This window comes from Oncorhynchus mykiss, chromosome 18, assembly GCF_013265735.2.
Source record: "Oncorhynchus mykiss isolate Arlee chromosome 18, USDA_OmykA_1.1, whole genome shotgun sequence".
NCBI classification, from domain to species: domain Eukaryota; kingdom Metazoa; phylum Chordata; class Actinopteri; order Salmoniformes; family Salmonidae; genus Oncorhynchus; species Oncorhynchus mykiss.
Window position 1 is genome coordinate 33,657,470 of NC_048582.1, and position 17,686 is coordinate 33,675,155.

Consider the following 17,686-nt stretch of genomic DNA (forward strand, 5'->3'; position numbering starts at 1 on the left):
TTTCCCATTTGTCCGATTTAATATTGTAATGCAAAATTCTGTGGTTGCCGCATGTGATGTCGACGCATAGTTCGTTTTCATACTTTCAAATGTAACGAGTGTTTTAAAATAGAAATATGAAAGGTTTAGTGCACTTCCCGCCAGCTGTTACACAGAACTGGCGTGAAGGGTGTTTGGGCGTGGATAAAAGTCATGACGCCGATAGACAAAAGCAAAGAACTAAGGTGGTAAGGGATTTTGTAGAAGCTTTAATCATTTATTTTTGCAGTCACCCAGCAATCCCGTACAGTATACACATTTACAGTTTAAAAATAGGTTTTCAAAAATTTAAAATGTTTCATATTTACCTAACCAGTCAAGCCATTTAGTTAGTACAACATCAAATTAGTACACAGTTCTTCCTAAACAAGTATGTTTGACACATTTCTAATTAACCTAGAAAATCCTATTAATAAAAATAGCATTTATAAAGCTTGATTTAATTATCTACACCTACATTCTAATATTGCCATACAAATACAAGTATTACTTTAGGCAAAAAGGAATATGCAGGGTGGACAAAGATACAATTCCCGGTCAAAACAAGATTAACCACATTGTTTGCCCTTTCTAGGGACAGAGACTAGTTTAGCAACTGGCCCTCCTTTGGTCTAGGTCATCAATGGGGGAAACATGGTCATAGAGCAATTGCATTATTAATTGTAATTTGGGTGATCAGTGGAGCTCCCCAACACCAAGTGGCTGGATAATCGGCTCATTAACATTGAACATCAAATTGAAATAGTGGTTTGAAAGTAGCATTCATCTGAAATTAACATTTGACTGAAATGGCATGTACTTAAACTTTAATGTATACATTGGCCTCGGGGATACTGTATAATAGAGCGTGGCAATTGGGACAACACTGAATGCAGTCCATCACCCATGACACCTACTGTACAAGCAGGTATAACCAACACCAAAGTTGGTAAATATTGTCTTTGTTAGCGGAGCTCCCTAATGAAGATGAATGAATCGGTCAGTATACACATTCATTTGTTATACAGTATAATGACTGAAGCGCTTCATCCTACTAAAGTGCCAGAAGGCATCTGCTCAATTATGTTGATGAAAAGTTGCCTATTGTATGTGAGCATTCCATTTAATTGAATGTTTTTCGTGGTGTGTAAGTGCAACGGAATGAGGGTCAGGGAAAAGCTAATCTGACTGCATTTCCAAGTGAGCAATAAAACTAATTTAGAGATTTCCAGGCATCAAGGACAAATCTATTTTTTTAGTGGAAATAATTGAAGTTTAGATGGTATGATACACTAAATGTTTCCTCCTTGGCCTAAATTATATAAGATAATGCAGGACTTCTATACATGGACAGTATGCTGCTAATGTTGGCATGTGTGAACCATCAACCTACATGCGTATCAACCTCTGTATATGTATAGGCCAGAGGGCCCCCCCCCCTTACACTAGGACTTTGGTCATGAAGGTGGTGGCGAGGGCCAGGTGCAGGATTCTCATTCGGGGCTGGCCCGGGGCAGCGTTACACAGGTCCGAGCTACAGCAGGTCTTGTTTACGCTGTAGACTGTGACGTTGGAAATGGAAGGGAACTTGGTTGTAGACACCTTATTGCAGTCGTTCATTTTCAGGCAGCCTTTTGTCTTGATTTCCAAAACATGAGCTGTGGATGAAAATACATAAATAATGTGGTGCCTCTTGACTTATTTACTTGGGCATCGTCGTGCCAAGCGGCGCATAAACCAACAAACTAGGAATCGTAAGTGGTTTTCCATAAGCTTTTTGCCCCAAGGCAGAAAGCTGACAAGTGAAATTTTAGCATCTGCAAAGGGATGGTAGCAGGTTGTCTTCCTTCCTTTTTGGCTTCTGAAGAGGACAGAGGCTCTTAAAAAGGTGCAAAAACACACAAAATAAAAAATAAACTTACTGGTCTTTGTAGCAAACTTGCACTTGTCTTTTACCAATTTTGCTGATACTGTAAGCTACTTCTTGAGGAAAGTCCTTACTTGCAATGACTGCTATATGGATGTTGAACGCACTAAGTCGCGCTGGATAAGAGCATCTGCTAAATGATTACAATGTAAGACACCAATGACCTGTGTCAGCCAGTCCTTTGGTCCTTACCTGCTTTTCCGACACCTTTGAAACATTGCTCGTCAGCGCCGCAGGTGACTTTGGTCTGGAACACGTTGAAGATGCAGAGCTCACAGTTGAAGCACTGCAGAGCCTGGCCTGGGATGAGAAAGCAGGAGAAATAAAAACCAAGCAATAAATTACCATGCCAGTCTACAAATCATCATGTTCAAGGAAACATTCTTGTAGATGACCTAATGCGTGTTGATGCAATCCTACATCATTGAGACAGTCTTAACATGGGCCAAACAGCGGTTTAGTCTACGACTCCCACCCGGTTTTGTACACTTCAGTGGATGAAGGGCCCAACCTGCGTAGGTACCATTATGGTTAATCATAGAAGGGCATGGTTGTTTGAATATTTCTTCACTACTCAAAACAAAGTTCTGTAGCTTTTGATGGGGACAGACAAAATGGCTGCTTCCCAGTAAGCGCTACTCCAAAACAGAGCAAAATTATAAACAAGTAGTTTAGTGGTTTTAGGGGGCAGAGGAGGAATGGTCTGCCGGAAACTACAGAATGAACTGAATGACCGCAACAACCATAAATTCAACAAATTAGTTGCAAGTCCCTGAGCAAGTTGACTTATTCAAATAACCCTCCCAGAAACACACGCAGTACCTTAGGAGTTCAAAACCTGGCCATCAAGTCGTGTGACAAAGTAAACAAAACAGTGTACGTATATACCAGTGTGTGCACGTCAACCCCCCAAAAATGTATGCCTTTCCATGAAAGCAGGAAAACATGGTATGACCTTCAATTATCAATGTCTGGTGGACAAAAATCATTTAAGCAATTTGATTGAACCAAGGAACGTTGGGTTGCTTAGAAAGGTTGTAAAAGCACCATTCAGAAGACTGCTCGCTCCCCCCACCCCACCCAAACACTGGTTTCGGTTACACCCCATCGCAGATGAGTTCAGACTCGGGTTACAAAGTGCCACTCCTGATCATTAAAAAAAAACACCAAACTGCCATTGAATGTGAGTGGATCTCCACAATCCAACCAAATGACTCAACTGCTTGGGTGTCATGTCCCACACAATATATATACACACACACAAAAGTATGTGTACACCCAATTAGTGGAATCGGCCATTTCAGCCACACCCATTGCTGACAGGTGTATAAAAGCGAGCACACTGCAATGCAATCTCCATAGACAAACATTGGCAGTAGAATGGCCTTACTGAAGAGCTCAGTGACTTAATGTAGCACTGTCATAGGATGCCACCTTAACAAGTCAGTTCGTCATTTCTGCCCTGTTAGAGCTGCAAGTGCGGTTGTTGTGAAGTGGAAATGTCTAGGGGCAATAACGTCTCAGCCGCGAAGGGGTAGGCCATATAAGCTCACAGAATGGGAACCCCAAGTGCTGAAGCGCGTAAAATAGTCTGTCTGTTGCAACACTCACTACCAAGTTCCAAATTGCCTCGAAGCAACATCAGCACAATAAACGTTCGTCGGGAGCTTCATGAAATTGGTTTAAGGCCTAGCAGCCGCACACACCTGAAGATCACCATGCGCAACGCCAAGCGTTAGTTGGTGTGGTGTAAAGCTCGGCACCATTGAATCACGTTTCCACTCGAGTCCATCACTCCAGAGAATGCTCTTCACCACCTGGCAGGCCGATGGACAAATCTGGGTTTAGCGGCTGCCAGGAGAACCATCTGCCCCAATGCATAGTGCCAACTAAAGTTTGGAAGGAGGAATAATGATCTGGGGATGCTTTATTGTTTGAGCTTGGCCCCTTAGTTCCAATGAAAGGAAATCTTAATGCTACAGTGTACAATGACATTCTAGATGAGTGTGCTTCCAACTTTGTGGCAACAGTTCGGGGAAGCCCCTTTCCTTTTTCAGCATGACAATGCCCCTGTGCATAAATTGAGGTCCATACACAAATGGTTTGTTGAGATCGGTGTGAAAGAACTTCTGGTCTGCACAGAGCTCTGACCTCAACCCCATTGAACACCTTTGGGATGAATTGGGACGCCGACTGCGAGCCAGGCCTAGTCGCCCAACATCAGTGCCTGACCTCAGTAATGCTCCTGGCTGAATGGAAGCAAGTTCCCACAGCAATGTTCCAACATCTAGTGGAAAGCCTTCTCAAATTATAGCAGCAAGGGGCGGGCGGGGGGACCAACTCCATATTTATGCCCATGGTTTTGGAATGACATGTTCGACAAGCAGGTGTCCACGGTCTTTGATGCACTACATGACAAAGTATCATTGTGACCTTGCAGACATTGATTCAGCTTTTATCCAACTTTAAAGCCACTCCGTGTATCAAAACATCTTGTTGCCATTTGAGCTGATCATTCAATCATTGTTTGAATTCCATTCTTTAGGTTCAAATATGAAATAAGGTGTCGTTCCGACAAGACATCCTTGAGGGAATACGCAGAGAAGGCAGACGGGACAGATGTAAGCGCACAAGTGAACTTCCACTTGTCAACCTTCTCACTTAATGCTTTGACCTAAAAGCAGCCAAATGCTGATCTTTTTCCACTTATTGGTCTTCTGAACAATCAGAGCAGCTCTTCTGATAATAATTGTTCTAAAGAGCAGAGTTGGACTGCCTGTGTAAACTCAGCCTAAGTGACGGTTTCCCCAGACACAAATCAAGCTTAGTCCTGGACTACAAAGCTATTTTGACCATGCTTTTTAGTTCAAGACTAGACTTAAATGTGTCTGGGAAACCGTCCCCATGAGTGAAAACAATCAATTGTCCTCAATGAGAATGCTAATTCCCCTACCACTACAGTACGTACAACAACCTACAGGCTCAGCTCCTGGAAGCACACCAAACAAGGTTGCCATACTGTGCATAGTAACGTACGGGCCTACGTAACGTACATGAGTCATGACATGAATGTTTGTCAGCCTTGGGGCCGCACCTTGACATTACCCTTCACAAATCCAGTCAAACCCGTTACCCAGTCTCTCCCATCGCCCCACCAAATCGGTCACCACCTCACAAAAACGGGGGACAGTCAGGTTGCGCAAACAGAACTGCCCCTAGGCTTACAGTTGGCTGCATTCCTGCCACAACAGGTCATTTACCGACGCAATGAGGGGGTTAAGGATGAGCACACAAGCCTTGTTCGGACACGCAAGAGCATGGGGAGACAGCGAGTCATATGGGAACTGACTGAGGCACCATAATGGTAGTCTGATTCTATATTCGTCATCATGGGGAATGTTCACCACACAAGCAACCTCTTAATAATTGTCTCCACCATCGTTGCCTTTTAAGAGGACAGTGACCATTGAGTATGAATAAACAGTTACTCATACAACTCACCCTAAAAAAAAATGCACAAAAAAAATGTGGCCTATGACTGTCAAAAGGTTATACTTTAAGGCAGACTGGACATACTATATGTTTAGGACGTACATTATTAGAAACAATATGGTTTGTGTTATACCGTATAAGGCTAATTATTATTATTACATGGACAAAGTGTAAGGCAGACTGATAAATACACAGGATTACCATGTCACAAAATAGTCGTCATGGGGAATTTTATTGGCCTGTAGCAACATTCAAGCATCTTAAAATTCCCCCATCCGAAAGAGAACTCCTTGTGGGCCTATGCAGTATTGCATGGATTCCATTCGAACTACCAAGCCAACAAAAACAGACCTGATAAGCAGTTGTATAGTGCCCTGTACAGTCCTCAGCCCTATTTATGTTTTTGTATATTGTCGGGTGTTTTATGTTCTGTAAGGAGTTTTACGCAAGCAGCGGTGTAAAGTACTAAGTTGTATTTTTTGGGGTATCTGTACTTCATTTATATTTGAAAACTTACTTTACTACAATCCTAAAGAAAATGTACTTTTTATTTCATACATGATCCCTGACACCCAAAAGTATGTTACGTATTGAATGCTTAGCAGGACAGAAATGGTCCATTCACACACTTAAAAAGGGAACATTCCTGGTCACCCCTACTGCCTCTGATCTGGTGGACTCACTAAACACACATTCTTAAATTTGTAAATTACATCTGTGTGTTGGTGTGCCCCTTGCCGTCTTGTTTTCTTAATATAAAAAAGGAACTTGAAATGATTAATACTTTAACAGTAACATTTACTTTTGATACTTACGTAGATTTAAAATCAAATACTTTTACTCAAGTAGTATTTTACTGGGTGACTGCCACGCGAGTCATTTTCTATTACCTGAGTAAAATTACAGTATGACAACTGGGTACTTTTTACACCACTGAATGCAAGGCAACATTGTGAAAACAGACAAAATGCCATCTTAACAAAGATGCCTAAAGTAAACTGGTAGCATAAGGAAACATTCTCCCTGTGTTACTGTTGGACATACGCTTATCACATTGTACAAAAACACTACATTTGCAGATCCTCATCAGGCTTATAAATGAGCAAAACAGACTTGATAGATTTCTAACATGAGTACCAAAGTTGTCCACCTGATGACAATGTGGCCTGATGAGACTCCCATGGTGTGTCGTAATCTAGAGCCTTGACCAGGCAGATCAAGGCTTTCAACAAACATTGTGTATTGAATTATAGTGAACGAAAAAGGTAGATCAGGATTCCGTAAAATAACCGATCAGGTTATTCAGGACAATTGGTTACGCATCTCCCAGTTCTAAGGCCCACCATGAAGTACAGTGCAACAAAACAATTGAGAAGGGGAAGACAGTGGCTTCATGGATGTGTTGATTCTATTCATTTTAAAATGGTCTAATGTGGTCTCAACTGAGCAAGTCTCATCTTATTTAAATAACCTGGACATATAGTACACAAAACATTTTGCTTAAGCCTAAAATCCTTTACAAATAAAGTCTGGAACTACTCCAATGTTCATTCCAACCGGTGTTCAGTAAAGCCGAGCAAAAGCCAAAGTATTTAGTATTGTTTGCCTTTCCCAATTTCTGTTTCCCCTAAATGTTTTCTAAAAAAAAGGTTACACTACATTAGCAAAAGTATTTAAATACCCAATCAATTACTGGGAGTTTATATATGGAGTGTGCAACTCTTTATTTTCATAGTTGACACCTGCTCAAACACATAATTCCAAAATAAGGGGCATTAATATGGGGTTGGTCAACCGTTGCTGCTACAACAGCCTCTACTCTTCTGGAAAGGCTTTCAACTAGATGTTGGAACAGTGCTGCGGGGACTTGCTTCCATTCAGCCACGAGCATTAGTGAGGTCGAGCACAGATGTTGGGTGATTAGGCCTGCTTACATTTGGCGTTCAAATTCATCCCAAAGGTGTTCGATGGGGTTGGGGTCAGGGCTCTGCAGGCCAGTCAAGTTCTTCCACACCGATCGACAGTTCTGTATGGCCCTCGCTTTGTGTACGGGGGAATTGTCATGCTGAAACAGTAAAGGGCCTTCCCCTAACTGTTACCAAAGTTGGAAGCACAGAATCATCAAGAATTTCATTGTATGCTGTAGCATTAGATTTCCCTTCACTGGAACTAAGGGGTCCGAACCATGAAAAACAGCCCCAGACCATTATTCCTCCGCCACCAAACTTTACAGTTTAAGATGGCATCCTACGACGGTGCCACGTTGAAAGTCACTGAGCTCTTCAGTAAGGCCATTCAACTGCCAATGTTTGTCTATGGAGATTGTGTGGCTGTGTGATTGATTTTATACACCCGTCTGCAATGGTGTGGCTAAAATAGCCAAATCCACTAATTTCAAAGGGTATCCACATACTTTTGTGTTCATAGTGTACCATAATTCCCGTGACAATGTAGTTGTCAAGTAAAATGTTTCACCTTGAGGGTGTCAGCAATGCACACTAGTTCTACACCGTGTCCCTGAAAGGTTACACCTTTTACTCTGACGCCATCTGGTGGCATTTTCTAAACGATACATATTGTATACTGCCCTCAAAGTACATTTAAGTTTTTACACAAGTCCTACAAACACATCCTTAGTACTGCTAGAAAAGGTAAGAACTGTGGGATTCAGATAAAGGTATCAACATTTGCAAAACTAGTTTCTATTGCACAAATTCAGGTAGGCCCCTCCCATTTGTTTTCTAGTGAATACACTGAAGTATTACACTGAACAACACTGAGCCAAAAGAGTAAGCGAGCAACATTACATTCTCATACGGTCTTAGTTTCACCAACAAAAAAACTTCAGGGGAACCTATGCAAATGTATGAAATCATGTTCTGAAAATATTTGGTAAAAATCATGAGGAATGAGGCCAGAAATTGTGTGTCATTTTGATTCTTACATAGTCACAATTCAGGAAGAACTCAGTCAAGGTAGATGATTGCAGAAAATTCTATAGTAAGGGTGTGGTTTGAAACCTGAGCTGGGACAAAGGCATGCTTCGTGGAACTAAGGTATTTAAAACTTTGGGTCACACATAAAAACAGCAAGCCTTTAAAAATCACATGCATAATGTGGACAGGTTCTGACACGCAATCTAGGCGAGTCTAGTATGCCTGGATCTGTGCTTAAGGGTTTGACAAACCACACATACCAACCCCAAAACATCAAATAGGGTGGAGTGAATTCACCGAAAATAAAATAGTACAAGAGCCACCAAGTTAGGAATAAGAGTTTCATGGCAAATTAAAGATATAGCTCACCCAAATTATGAAGTTTCCTTAGCCTGTTAGCAATACATGTTATTCCTTACCGGAGGGATTTTTAAAATGCATTTTATTTCACCTTTATTTAACCAGGTAGGCCAGTTGAAAACAAGTTCTCATTTACAACTGTGACCTGGCCAAGATAAAGCAAAGCGACAAAAACAGTTCCACTCAATAACACAATAGAAAATATATGTACAGTGTGTGCAAATCTAGTAAGATTAGGATATACTACAAGCCACCAGGGTCTGAACTTGGATGGAAAATTACTGAGGATAATAGCGGACGATATTGCCACTCCTAGTTGCCATATCTTCAATCTAAGCATACTAGAAAGTGTGCGCCTTCAGGCCTGGAGAGAAGTTAAAGAATTTCCGCTACCCAAGAATAGTAAAGCCCCCTTTACTGGCTCAAATAGCCGACCAATCAGCCCGTTATCAACCCTTAGAAAACTTCCACTTATAGGGAAGGACATTCAACAAGCATAGAACTTACACAAATGACTGATTGGCTGAGAGAAAATTATAAAACGATTGTCGGGGCTGTTGTGTGGCTTTTGACATTATCGATCAGTCTGCTGCCTGAAAATCCTGTTATAGCGTTACACCCCCTGCTAGATTGTGGATAGATTTACCTGTCTAACAGAACAGAGATTGTGTTCTTTAATGGAAGCCTCTCCAACATACTCCAGGTAGAATCAGGAATTCCCCAAGGCAGCTGTTTAGGCCCCTTACTTTTCAGATGACTCAACCTTCTTGCCGTTTGTGCTGTTGTCTGTGCCCAATGTTTGTACCATGTTTTGTGCTGCTACCATGTGTTGCTGCCTTGCTATGTTGTCTTGCTAGTGTTGTGCCTTGTGGTGTGTTTTGTCCTATACACAAAAGTTTGGGGTCACTTAAATGTTCTTGTTTGAAAAAAAGCTATTTTTTTGTCCATTTAAATAACATCTCTTGATCAGAAATACAGTGTAGACATTGTTAATGTTGTAAATGACTTGTAGCTGGAGTTTCAGAAGAAAGTTTTGTTTCTGGACATTGAGCCTGTAATCAAATCCACAAATGCTGATGTTCCAGATACTCAAGGTTCAATAAAAATAAACACTGTATATGTCAGCTACTACAGAGACTGCAACATTTAATTTTAGAGTGGGTGGCAAGGAATATATTAGTCCTAAATATTAATAAACTTACAGCATTGTATTTGGGACATGCACTAAACCTCAACTAAATATTGTAATTCATAATGTGGCAATTGAGCAAATTGAGATTAAACTGCTTGGAGTAATCCTGGATTGTAAACTATCATGGTCAAAACATGATACAACAGTAGCTAATCTAAATGTATAGCTTCCGTCCCTCTCCTCGCCCCTACCTGGGCTCGAACCAGGGACCCTCTGCACACAACAACTGACACCCACGAAGCATCGTTACCCATCGCGCCACAAAAGCTGCAGCCCTTGCAGGGCAAGGGGAACAACTACTTCAAGGTCTCAGAGCGAGTGACGTCACCGATTGAAACGCTATTAGCGCGCTCCACCGCCAACTAGCTAGCCATTTCACATTGGTTACACTAAGATGGGGAGGAGGCTGTCCATAAAGCGCTGCTCTGCCTTAACACAGTCAACAAGGCAGGTCCTACAAGCCCTAGTTTGGACACATCTGGACTACTGTCGTGTGGTCAGGTGCCACAAAGAGGGACTGGTTCAGAACAGGGAAGTGCAGCAGGCCCTTAAATGTACATGGAGAGCTAGCATTAATAACATGCATGTCAAGTTCATGGCTCAAAGTGGAGGAGAGATTGACTTCATCACGGCTTGTTTTTGTTCGAGGTGTTGACAAGCTGAATGTACCGAGCTGGTTTAAACTACAAGCACACAGCTCGGACACACATGCATACCTCAAGAAATGCCAGAGGTCTCTTCACAATCCACAAGTCCAGAACAGACTATGGGAGGCGCACAGTACTACATAGAGCCATCACTACATGGAACTCTATTCCACATCAGGTAACTGATTCAAACAGTAGAAGCAGATTATTATATATTTTTTTTCTCCACACTTTATGAAACAGTGGGGACTGAAGAGACGCACGCATACGGGCAATAGCACACGTTCACTAATATTGTTGTGTAGTGGTATCATACATTGTGTTGTGGATGTGGTGGTGTGACAGTTATGTACTGTTTTATCCTTTGTTGTGTGTAATGTGTCTTAATGTGTTTGGATCCCAGGAAGAGTAGCTGCTGCCTTGGGAGCAGCTAATCGGGATCCCTAATAAAATACCAATTACTACATAGCAGGATCAATGAGTAAGCCAGCTAACTTTTTTTCAAGACCGGCTTGAAATTGGAATGGTCTAATTGACTTTAAACATTTCAGCTTTCTTCATTAAAATCAGAAAATAAAAGTTGTTTATCAAGTTTAGCTGACTAACTCACTCATCGATCCTGCTTTGTAGTATAGGCCTACCGATCTGGCCACTGTCTCAAACTTTTTAGCACAAATTCAATGCAAGTCAGTGGTACCGCTATTAGCGTTTCCACTTCATATCCAAATCTATGAGTAGCCTAGCTTCATTGAGGTGCACAGATACTTTAGGGTGTTTTGGAAATGTAATTTTAAAAAAATTGAAAAAAGTTAGCATTTGAAAGTGGCCAGGTCAAGAAAACCAAAGCCTGGATCGCTGTCATACCTTGTCCATAGACTGCTTACAGGGTAAGGAAACCAATTTTATTCTGTAATTTGGGTTAACTATCCATTTAACCATAAATAAATAAATAATTGATGACATTCCTTTATAAAGCATTGTTATCTGCTGACCATATGGTCCTATATAGTCACTAAGGTTCAAGTCATCCCAGCTTTACAAAATGGGCTACATTAGCCCAAGATGTACTCTTCAGGAGTAACGGTACCATCAGGCTCCTTAAGGTCCTGTAACTCCTTAAGATCCAAGGACCTCATGTTATTTTCAGAGGTAGACTGGTTCTGGCAGCCAAACACTCAATTTAAACCGAATCCATTCTCAATTGTAATAAGGTTCGAGAAACAAAGCCCTTTAGTTTCATATCACCTCCAAATAATTTCACAAATGCAGAATACACTTAGTGTACACAATTTTAACCGGTTCTAACAGTAGCAGCCAACAGTATTTTTAAGTTACATTTTTCTGGCAGCCTTCATCCTTTACACACAGGTGTCCAGGAACATGCTAGATAGCTCATTAGTACAGGTGGTCCCTCAGTCTTCTGTAAACACACACTAACATGGAGCTATGGCAGTGTAGGAACACTAACCCTATAAAAAAGGTGCAAATCAATTTAATGTTTGTTTTTGAAAATGATTGCTAATTCAAATGGTCCTTATGCTTCCAAAATCAAGTCACAAGTGATGCGTATTAATGTTCAGACCAAGCTTTGGGGCTCTTAAGAGCCACTGAACAGGCTGATTGGCACATGGGTTCTGTTGCTCATTAGAAAACGAATAAAATGGATTTCAGTCTTCCTGAACAATATCTTGTTTGGTTATTGATGTTTGCCCCCCTGTAGGCACTGTAGGATAGCTATAATATCCTCAAAATCCCAATAATTAATTTAAGATCAATCTAATTGTAGTTGACCGAGGATGTTTAGTGGCGCAATTTCACATCTAACTAAGGTGTTCGGTGCAGTATTTCTCAAGTTAAAAAAAAAAATGTGTGAAGTGTGGTCTTATGTAAACAGAGCTGCTAGGCAAGTCTGTCACACTGTTATTGGATGAAGTGCAAATCACCGCACCCACGTTAGTGGGCAAATGGACATAAACAAATCCAAACCAAACCTTAATTTTACCCAGTGTGATTTTCCAAACTGTTTGAGACAAGATTGGTCAAAGTTATTACATTTACACTAAGTCAATTTTGACACTAACATAATTGACTCAGATGCCACAGGCTGTTTTCAAAGGGATTCATTGTTTATTAAAGGCAGTCCCTTCTTAACAAAGTTATTCTGTAGAGAACAGTGGAGGAAGGGGTCTAGCCTCAACAGCATGCTGTAGGGTAACATGGTGTTGCCAGAGGACAGCTAGCTTCTGTCCTCCTCTTGGTACATTGACTTCAATACAAAACCTAGGAAGCTCTTGGTTCTCACCCTCTTCCATAGACTTACACAACAATTATGACAACTTCCGGGGGACGTACCCCAACTTATCAGAGCTCTTGCAGCATGAACTGACATGTCCACCCAATCAAAGGATCAGATAATTAATCTAGTACTGAAAGCAGAAGCTACAGATATCTAGCTATCACTGCAGTGCATAAAATGTGTTGAGTAGTTGACTCAAAGACAAGTTTCAACAAATTAATTTCTTCAAAAATGAAAATAAAGTTACACTTAGCTAGCAAATGCAGCTAGCTAGTTGTCCCCCCACGGGACAGTTGAGCTAACGTAGTCCAATGTGATTAGCATGAGGTTGTAAGTAACAAAAAAAAATTATTGCCTAACATGATTATTTGGAAACTGTATATTGATGATATTTATGTTCTATGGAGGGGTGATGCAAAACAAGCTTCAGGCGTTCCATGCTTTTCTTAACTCCTGTTCTGAGCATCTGAGATTTACTGTGCAATCGGATACACGTCAAATCAGTTTTCTTGATCTTCTGATCTTGTGTGAAGATAATGTTCTATACACTGATCTTTACAGTAAACCTACTGATCGTAACAGTTTGTTGAGGGCTGATAGTTGTCACCCACTTCCCTTGAAAAATATAGTTTGCCCTACAGCCAATTCTGTCGAATCAAAAGAATTGGCAAAAAAAAAAAAAAAAATCAGATTGACAGAAATATGGCTGAGACGCAAAGAAAGTTCAAGGAGAGGGGCTACAAAAATGATCAGATTAATATTGCCATTGAGAAAATTCAAAACAAAACGAGACATGACCTTTCAAGGTCAGTCTCGCAAAAAGATGCATTCTTGTGTTCTAACTACCTGCTCTTCAAAACGTTCTGAACAAGTTAAGGGAATCGTTCACAACCATTGGCACATTCTAAAATCCGATGATGTCTCGGTAATGTGTTTTTGGACCTTCCCTTGGTCGTATTCTCACGGGGCAGAAATCTCAGAGACCAATTGGTAAACTGATTTACCACCGAGATATTCCTGAACAACGTCTATTTGCGCCCCTACTGGATGGAAATTACAAGTGTAATGGCTGTGCTCAATGCAATGGCACTTCTAAATGTAGATCCTTCAAACACCCACAAACAGGGACATCGATCCCAATCAAAGGTGTTATTACGTGATCCACTAAGGTAGTTATTTATCTTGTAACTTGTCCTTGTGGTAAAAAGGAATTAAAAGTACGCATCTCAGAGCATCGTAGCACCATTAGGTGCAAAAACTTGACTTATCCAGTTGCGGCCCACTTTTTGGAGGCAGGTCACTCAATTTCGTCTCTGCGTTATACTGGCATCAAACATGTCACCCTCCCTAGGAGAGGGGGTGTCCTTGATAATTTATTGTTAAAACGAGGCTGCCTGGATCTTTAACTTAGACCCTTGCTCCCTTCAGTCTCAATGTAGACTTTGATCTGAAGCCACTCTTGTGATTGTTACTTTGCCATTGTAATTGTTTGTCAGCTTGTGTAGTCTAAAATGAATCTATGATCGTATGCTATCCATTTGTTGTTTGTTTGCTGTTCTTTGTATGCCATTTTAATATCTGAGAATAAACCAATGATATTAGGCCACTCATGGCCATGATTACAGACACCTGTGTCTTCTGACACTATATAAACGAGTCATTCCGCAGGGTTTGTGATTATACCCTGATGAAGACAGCTTGGCTGTCGAAACGTTGGTAATGACATTTTTACATCTGAGCTCATAGAGTGTGCGGCCCTTTTATTTATTTTGAAGTTTTCTACTCCGCTAGCCAGCACCTCGCCTAAATAAGTGTGCGTTTATTTTTCTTCTAGGTTGTAAGTAACAAGAACATTTCCCAGACATATCTGATATGGGCAGAAAGCTTAAAATCTTCTTAAAATAACTGCACTGTCCAATTTACAGTAGCTAATACAGTGAAAGAATACCATGCTATTGTTTGAGGAGTGTGCACAGTTATTGATACATTTTCAATTTCATTAGGCACGTTTGGGCAGACTTGATACAACATTGAACAGAAGTGCAATGGTTCAGCCTAAAACTTTGCACATACACTGCTGCCATCTAGTAGCAAATATTAAAATGGCACCTAACCTGGAATAATACATTGACCTTTCGCTTGCATTTCAAAGATAAAACACATTTTTTTCTTTTTAATTGTCTTTTACCAGATCCTAATGTGTTACATTCTCCGACATGAATGTCACATTTACACTAACTTCAAAGTGTTTCCTTTCAAATGGTCTCAAGAATGTGCATATTCTTGCTTCAGGCCCTGAGCTACAGGCAGTTAGATTTGGGTATCACATTTGCTAACTGCTGACTGACTACAAAGCAACATTACTGCATGATTGTAATGGGTTTACTAATGTGTTAGTTCTATTAGCCATGTTAACTAGGACATTACTTTAGCTAATAATGGGACAACGATGTAGGCTGTGTGTAGCATTTCTGACATGGTTTGGCTTGGAAAAGTTTTTTGCTAGGTCACATACAGCTGATGTGTTCATTGAAGTCCACAAACGAAGGGGAAAGGTGAGTAGAGACTACAATGAGACTACAATGGATACGTGGCTACAATTAAAGTGAACTGTTTATGCCTGATTAGGGGTGTATTCATTTGGCCGATTCTGTTAATGTTTCAACGGAAACAAACGAAGCGGGTTAAAAAACGGAATTTGTCCAATCGATACTCTCGTTTTCAACTGTTGGACTAAGGATTACAGGCATGAGTCACTGTCTGTCCAAGAATTTCTCTCACCTGTGTGCTCCTACTTTGTAAACGTATCATAGGCTAGGTTGTAGCAACCTCATGATAGGTTTAGGGAAAATGTAGTAGCCTAGACCTATCGACGTTAAATACAACTGGGTGAAAGGAATATGAATGACAGTCATCCAACATGCTGTAATAGAAATAAGGTCATGCTCATGAAAAATAAATCGTCCTCCATCATAAACGGCACTGACTGCCACATTACTGCTTACTCCAATGACCTACGTGTAATGGAACTGAGTAATGAACAAGGGCTTGGGCTACGGTAGCTACAATGTTACCATTTCTAGAAGCGCATCGTGCCAACAATCACTACTTAGCTAAGACAGATATGATTGATTAAATCAGTTTCAGATATTAATCTCAAATGTTTCATTGATGGCAATTGAAGACTCAAATAAAGGCCACTTCATTACCATCACGTCAATGAAGTAGGATGAGTAAAACTGTTCAAAAAGCTGTTGATTATTTTATTGTAACCAGTTTATGGAAGAATCCGAGCTCTTATTATACATTATTTTTTCCATACAAAGACTAAAAAAAAATACACACACATCATATTCAGTTAGCATTATAACATGGACAAATAGCAGCAGATAATTTCATAATACTAATATTGAACTTTTCAGATAAACTTGTACAATTATTTCTTTGCCCCTTCCCCGCTCTTTCTATGATACGAGGATCCGAACTTTCAAATGCGAACAATTAAGCTGATTCAGATCTTTTTCACTAGTAATTGGTCTTTTGACCAATCCGACCAATTATTTTGCCAATAAATTGGGCAAAAGATCAGAATTTGGCTTCTTACGACATCCACGTGTTCTAATTGGCTGTAAAGTTAACCTATTGATATGATAAAGTATCGTGTATCTTATTACAAGAAAATACAGGTTAGCTTCGAATGATGAAGAGGATTGTCGAATATCGTTTAGTCTAAACAATTCATTACACACATATCGAAGATTGTTTTTAGGTATGAAATTGATACCTAAATGAGACAAGCAATTGTTTCTTACCAACTGAAAAACACAGGCCAACTGCGAAAATGCTGAGAATAATTCTGTTCATCGTTGAAAAAAATAAGTTTCGCAGGTGTTGCCTATATGGACCGTTAGCTATGTGCTCAAACAACAGCTTTTCACCAACTCGCTATTTATAACCTCCCTCCCATCACCACAGACGCGTCACCGTTATACAAGGTAGGGGTATCTTGGCCACGTTCAGTTGCAAAACGTCCTGAATGTTGCAGATAGAAATTCCACGAATAGAGCCGGCGACATTATTCTACATGTCGGAGCAGGGCGTTGGACATACCTTTGAGGGAAGCATGTGCTCAAAATGAACCCCCTCCCATCCCCCTTAAAAAAACGTTTATAATTCACAGCTTCACAGAAATTCACAGCATACCAAATGCCACCATAGGCAATTATTAAACATGTTACATTTTTATTATAGGCATATTTATTTCTGCAACAACACATCATCACAAATTGTAAGTAAGCTATTTTCAGTGCCTCCTAAACACATGATTGACATTGGGAAAATAGCTGATCCTTGAGGATGACTTGCGGGATTGGAAGGGCTGTGTTGGAGAGGCATGTTGTTCTACATAGCATATTTCTTTCTGAATGTTCCAACACGTTGCTTCCTGCTGAACATGCCCCAGCTCTCACCACACCCTAATTTGCCCTCCCACCTGTGCACAGGTGATGGTGGTGTTCAAGAGACAATAAGCAATGTTCTTTAGTTAGGGGGTGTCAAACTCATTCCATGGAGGGTCCAGTGTCTGATGTTTTTCGTTATTTCCTTTCAATTCGTGTCCAATTAAGACAAACAACCAGGTGAAGGGAGTTCCTAACTAATTAGTTACTTTAATTGATCAGGGGAGGAATTAAAACCTGCAGACACTCGGCCCACAGTGGAATGAGTTTGACACCAGTACTTTAGGTCATAGTTCTGTCAAAAACAATTATGTTGGCATTTTTGTGCCAATTTGAAAGTTCTGTATCATATCTTCCAAGA

At 40.5% G+C, this 17,686-nt stretch overlaps 1 protein-coding gene across 1 annotated transcript; it reads right to left on the reverse strand.

The window, feature by feature from the left end:
- Positions 1-228: 228 nt before the first annotated feature.
- LOC110496049 (sperm acrosome membrane-associated protein 4) lies at positions 229-16,835 on the reverse strand. Its single transcript, XM_036952526.1, has 3 exons — positions 16,681-16,835; positions 2,138-2,245; positions 229-1,676 (listed from the first exon to the last, which is right to left on the reverse strand). The coding sequence occupies exons 1-3, from the start codon at positions 16,730-16,732 to the stop codon at positions 1,459-1,461; spliced, it is 378 nt and encodes a 125-aa protein (XP_036808421.1). The 5' UTR covers positions 16,733-16,835; the 3' UTR covers positions 229-1,458.
- Positions 16,836-17,686: the final 851 nt, after the last annotated feature.